Consider the following 6,796-nt stretch of genomic DNA (forward strand, 5'->3'; position numbering starts at 1 on the left):
CATGGAAACAGCAGTCAAGAAATCAAATGACGTATGCATTAGGCAAATATGCTGCACAAGACCTCTTTAAAGTGTTTATGAGCAAGATGTCTGTTTGAGGACTAAGATACATGAGAATATAATACATTACAAATCCTGATTTCAAGACCATTGTCCTGTACATTAGTCACACTTGTTCTTAAATATAAATAGATTTTGCTTTTATCTTCTCTATTCATCTGATTTTTTACCTAAAATCACTGTGTGGCTCCAGAGCTTCCTCATTGCATTTTTTACCTCAGCATTTCTGAGGGTGTAGATTAAAGGGTTTAACATGGGAGTGATCAGAGTATAAAATATAGTCACTGCTTTATCAATGGAGAGGGTGATCATGGGTCGAAAGTACACAAATATACAGGGTATAAAGAATAAGATGATTACAGTAATATGGGAAACACAGGTAGAAAGAGCCTTTCTCTGTCCTTCAGAGCTTTGGGTTCTTAGGGAGCGAAGGATGAGGACATAAGAGGTAATAAGAATAGAGAAAATGAGTACACACATCAGTCCACTGTTAGCAGCAACAAAGAATCCAAATATGTATGTGTCAGTGCAGGCGAGTTTTAGCAGAGGAAAGAGATCACAGATGAAATGATCAATAACATTTGGGCCACAGAAGGGCAACCAGACCATAAAAAGAACTTGAATCAGACCATGAAGAAATCCCCCAGCCCAAGCCAGAGCCACCAGAAGGCCACATACCCGCCAGTTCATTGTGATCAGGTAGTGTAAGGGCTTGCAGATGGCCACATAGCGGTCATAGGCCATCACTGTGAGTAGGATGATCTCCACTCCTCCAAAGAAATGCTCTGCAAAGAGCTGAGTCATGCACCCACTGAAGGAAATGGTTTTCTTTTCAGCTAGTAAGTCAACAATCATTTTGGGGGCCATAGTAGAAGAGCAGCAGCCATCTATGAAGGACAGGAAAGACAGAAAAAAATACATGGGGGAGCCAAGTGTTGGGCTGATGGTGATGGTCACTACAATGAGCAGGTTGCCTGCCAGGGTGAGGAGGTAGATGATTGTGAACACAGCAAACAAGATTTTTTGCACATCTGGGTTCTGTGTTAAACCAAGCAGGATGAATTCTGTCACGTTGTTCACTGGCTTCATGAATCCAGTGTGGCGTTTAGATGGTTGACTTATGTGCAACTAGTACATGACATTGCAATGATGTAGATAAATTTTGATTTAGCTGAAAATTTCAGTCATAATTATTTGTTTCCTGTAAGAAAGATGGAAAACCGGAGCAGATAAGCTTAGCTGAGTTATGTTTTGGGCCACATAAAGAGCATGCAGTCCTCTTCTACACACATATATGGACACACATACATACAGCGTCTTCACCACCACATACACAAATACACCCACTCACGTACATACTTACATCTGTATACACCCATGCCTACATACACCTCCCCACACTCACATAATTCACTTTACACAAAGTAATCACATGTACACAAAACACTCATTTATGTACATACTCATTCACTGACACATATACACACTCACACAAACACCCGTATCGATAGTCACATACATTCACACACTCACCCATGTACACACATAAAGTTACACCCCCACATATGCAAGTTCACTCACAAACATACTCACTCATACACATACACACACACATACACACTCATATTGATAAATATACTCATTGACAAACATACCTCCACCCTTGCTTCATTCATGAACTCACACACACTCATGTACAAATACATGCAGAGACACTCATATGCACAATCATGGTTTATGACTGTTGATATGTACAGCACCTTTCTTATAACTGTATGTGGGCTGATCCTCTCCCTATTACTGACATAGTATTTTCTCCGTTAGAAAATGGGAAGAAAAAGACCCATAAAGAGAAGCGGAAGTTTGAATTTGGGAGAGCCCTCTCACTAGTTTCTTCTCTAGTCACTCATGCCGATAAAGCAAAGTGGTGGACTTTGTTATTCTTGTTATGTTTAACTTGTCTTAGGGTGAGTACAAAATATCATGTGAGTACAATTAGAAATTAGGGAAGATTTAGTCATATTTCAGAAAAAAATGAATTGAATGAATATTTGAGACAACAGTAGGACACACTGTGGCAGATTTACATCCAAACAGAATCACGTAAAACTATCATGACTTTTTTTTTTCTTCTTTCTATCACACACTTCTGAAAAAGGGCTATAAGTAGACAGCATGGTGCAATGAAAAATGCCCACATCTATTCGGAATTTGTATAACTCACTATTTGGTGGATATTTTGTCATATTTAGATTTCAGGAGTCTTTTACAAATAGAAATTCAATTTAATGGAGATTATGAAATATCCTCTAGATCTTCCCAGAAAACAGATACTTTTAAAGTAAGGAAACAAAAGCATTATTTCCTCACCTTAAAATTTGGAAAGGTATGCATTTTTGACTTTAGTATACAAACTATAATGTAAGCGATAATAATATTCTTCAATTCCTCTGTTCCCTTTTTTTGTTTTTTCTCATTTTAGAAGAATCAATTTGTCGGCAACTGTTTTCAATTTTGGTTTGTATATGTATGAAAAGGTTCAGACTTAATAAGACTAAGGCCCATATATAGCATGTTTACTAGCCATTTAATGTGGAGCCCTGGTATGGCTTGTAGGGTAAATACTAGACTGCTGACTTAGAGGTTGGCAGTTGAAGCCATGAGACACTTCTCAGCAACCCTCCACTGGGCACTCTGAGTAGAACTGACTCAGAAGCATTTAACAATAATCAGTGAATGCAGTGCTTTGCATGCTTTCCCTATACTTCAAATTACTATAAAAAAAAAGATCACTTAAGAGAATGTGAAATATAGAATATTTATATTTAAAATATTTGCTTGTCATAATATTAAGATAGAAAATAAATGAACTAAGTGCTCAATTGTAAAAATTATTAAAACAACAGCTATGCTTGACAAAAGTTGGAATTCAGAAATGAATACACCAGACAATGGAATGAGTACTTGATAAATAAATTCAAAAGTCTTTGGTATTCAAAAGTGCTAATAAAACTGATGAACACAGATAAATTCATTAAGAATTAAATCTATTCAAATCCCCTACAGACCTAAATTCAAAAAATATTGGAAACAATATTTTTGTTGTTGCTAAGTTACTAGTGAATACATTCCAACTCATAACGACCCTGTGTAGGGTTTTTGAGGCAGTCAGTCTTTGGGGGAGCAGAAACTCTCATCTTTCTCTTGCTGAGGTTGATGTGCTTGAACCATCAACAATGTAATTCACCATTCAGTGCTTTTCCTACAAAGCCATCATGCTTCCCCAAAAGTACTATGTATTGCTAACTAGGGTAATACATTGAAAAAAATTAACTTATAGTCATTTTTCTAAACGAGGTGAGTCTTCTTTTCATGCCATCAGCAAAAAATAGAAAGGAAAACAAAGAGAAAAAAAAGAGAATTTCATGTATTAAAGCCTTAAAATAAAACAAAAATCTGCTCCCAGAAAAGTAAAATGATAGATAAATATCTGACCTCTGGATGGGGAAGAGCATATTAAGCAAAAATACAGTAATATAAAACATAGGACAAAAGTGATGGGCTATTCCACATACAAACATGAATTGCCAAATAAAAATATTTGCAACAAGTGTGATATATAACTGTTACTCTAGAAATAGCATTCATAAATTATGAAGACATTGACTCACATCATTAAAACAAGAAGAAATTATGGAAATGGTAATCATTAGAAAAATATTAAACATGTGAAATATCCTCTATTTCATTAACTCATCAAGGAAATACAATTTAAAAATATAAAGTACTATTATCTGCCAAATTGTCAAAGATTTATGAGTTATGCTAGCCAATGCTCATGTGTGTGTTCTGATAAAAAATCATCTGGAAAACAACTTGACTTTATATATTAAGGGTTTTGTAATTGGTCATGTTCCCTAGTCCAAGACTCTTTATTCTAGATTAAAAACTTGGACAAAACTATGCAGATAGCTTGTATTTCACAACTATTTTAAGATTGGGGAAAAAAGGAAAATAATCCAAATGTAAAGTGTACTTATTTAATAAGTACAAATCATGGTATGCAGTTATTAAATACTATCCAAGTAGACATTAAAGTGATTTTTAACAAGAATTTATGATGTGAAAAGGTGCTTACAAGGTAATAGAAACATAGAAAATGACATACGTATTATTATTCCAAATGTCTAAATAACGTATATACTTGTTGTTGTTAAGTGCTGTCGAGTCGGTTCCGACCCATAGCGACCCTGTACAGGTTTTCCGAGGCTGTAAATCTTTATGAGAGCAGAAAGCCTCATCTTTCTTCCACAGAGCAGCTGGTAGTTTTGAACTGCTGACCTTGCGGTTCATAGCCCAATTCGTAACCACTACGCTACCAGAGCTCCTTAGGAAAGTACATTAAAAAGTATTTTAAAATGAATGGCTTTATGTGAAACATAAGATTAAAATCATATTTTTTTCTTTGTAAAATTTTCTGCTCCATGTATTCTACAAATGAACTATACTACCTTTTTCTTTGTAAAATTTTCTGCTCCATGTATTCTACAAATGAATTATACTACCTTTTTCTTTGTAAAATTTTCTGATCCATGTATTCTACAAATGAATTAAGTCAATTAAATGACTTAAAAAAGAGATTTAATGTATTTATGTGAGTGCTGGATTGATAATGATTTGAGTGACTGATTTTCAGGCTCGACTGGAAAAGACTGTCATTTTATATAAATCTCTGTGACAGTGTTCAAACTGAAGTCACTTTTAAATTGAAGACCTAATGTGTCACCTTGAGAAAGAAACAATAATCAGGTAGTCACAGGTTTTACCTACCTCTCTGAGTACATTTGGTGGAGAAGGGAAAGGGTCATTCTGTGACAAAGCATTTTAATTACAGAGAACAATTTGTAGGGAGTTAGTAATCACTGACCCATAACTAATGGCTGCTTTCCAGGCTCATCCACTTTCAGCTTAAACCTAATATTTCTTTTCTTCAGTTAGTGATTTGAACATGATTGCTAAGTAAGACTTCCTAAATCAAACTGAGTTCAGAGGCAGGATTTTTTTTTCCCTCTATAGGCTCATAGCACTCTGATTGTGGGCCACAGTATCCCAGCTCAGATAACAAATTTCTTTCATCTGAAAAATTTCAGAATTTTGGACTTCAAAAGCAACAGATTGGGAGAAACCTAATCATTGTAGGACATCTCTCTCCAATCTTCCTTATTGCACATATGCTGGTCTTGCTTTCTTGGTGATCAAATAAAGCATAACTTAAAGTTGATCTGAGCTCCCACCTGATTTAAACCCTAGAAAACAGCACACTCTGCTGCAGCATAGAAACTAGAGATTGCAAGCCAATGAATTTAGCGAAAAATGAAACTTGCCTTGCAGTAGCATGTCCTCGAAGTCAACTCTCAAGCTGTTTTCTTTGAAAAATAATGCTAGGCCTAAAGATAAATAGTTGTTTTGGTACCTGGGAGTCTGGACTCAATTGGTTGGAAACTGAGAACCAAACAACATGTGTTATCTGAGGCTTGTTGTGCTTTTGTGGTCTTCCAGGCTCCGGAATCCTATCTTTATGGTCATGTTCATGTATGATGTAGGGAAGTATTTAACCAGTTATTACTGGAGGACAAGGAGTAAGCATTCATTGACCTCTATTTCCCAGAGGATTAAAATTAGTAACTTCACTCAAGATGATAACCAAATCAGCTCTTTCTGTTCTCTCTTGTGACTACCACAACTGTGGCCAAAGGAGGAAACGTTTAGTGGAGTTGGCTTAACAGTTTTTCTATAGTCATCTTTAGGCGTCAATGGAAGACAGAACAAACTCCTAGGACAGATCCCACGTATTGTAACTAACAGGAAAAAGAGGCTCTGTGAAAAAAGATTATCTCCTATCTTTATTTCACACCTTTGTTCCTATCCTGGAGACCTAGAAAGTTTTGATTTGTAATTTCCTGATGTCAGTGGAGTGGAAGGAAAGAGTGAGGAAAAATTCCATTGTAGGGCTGGTATATAGGACCAGGGCTATCTTTTATATAAGTGGGACATGCTAAGGTCCTAAAGAAATCAAACAATAAAGACATGAATCTGGCTATGATTTCCACTTCTACTTGCCAATCGTATGATTGTATGCATCTCTTTTAGTTTATTTGAGTCTTTGAAGCAGTCTTAAACAAAGTAGCATTAGTAGGGGGAATAATGATGGTGGTGGTGGTTATGTGCCTTGGAGTCGGTTCCTATTCAAAGATAGAATTTGAATTCATAGCATGACTTAATTTTGCATAGTCAGTACTTGAAAATATTTTCTGAATTAAATGGAAAGAAATGTTTGAAAGACACACATTTTTAGTACATGGCTGACTTTCATTTATTGAATCCTGGACAAACTGTGATCATGGGCAGATTATGCAATTTTTCTGTACTTCAGTTTTCTCTTATGCAAAATAGAACTAATAATATTAGTTCATAAAGTTATTGTGAGGATCAAATTAGTCATTGAAGGGGGACATAAGAAACATAAGAAAAGACCAATGACTTATTAATTTTAAATTACTTTTTGTGAACTGCAGAAATGATTAATAAACACATGGACCACACCAGATAGAATAAGCAACAATAAAATTGAGTACATTTGCGGAAGGAAACAGTGAAACAGCGTCATATTATTAGCTATAGCCAGGCCAGAGGCACACTGTGGAACAGCCCATCAATTATTCATATGCAAGTTCAG

General features: G+C 35.6%; 1 protein-coding gene across 1 annotated transcript; it reads right to left on the reverse strand.

The window, feature by feature from the left end:
* Nucleotides 1-210: 210 nt before the first annotated feature.
* Nucleotides 211-1,149, reverse strand: LOC102838227 (olfactory receptor 4C5-like). Its single transcript, XM_006865145.1, has one exon. It carries the CDS (start codon nt 1,147-1,149, stop codon nt 211-213), a length of 939 nt encoding a protein of 312 aa, XP_006865207.1.
* Between the last annotated feature and the right edge of the window lie 5,647 nt (nt 1,150-6,796).

This window comes from Chrysochloris asiatica, unplaced genomic scaffold (genome assembly GCF_000296735.1).
Source record: "Chrysochloris asiatica unplaced genomic scaffold, ChrAsi1.0 scaffold00075, whole genome shotgun sequence".
Lineage (NCBI taxonomy): Eukaryota > Metazoa > Chordata > Mammalia > Afrosoricida > Chrysochloridae > Chrysochloris > Chrysochloris asiatica.

What these genes read in the sequence shown, in the direction of transcription:
- LOC102838227 (XM_006865145.1), bottom strand. Translation starts at nt 1,149, where the DNA reads ATGAAGCCAGTGAACAACGTGACAGAATTCATCCTGCTTGGTTTAACA.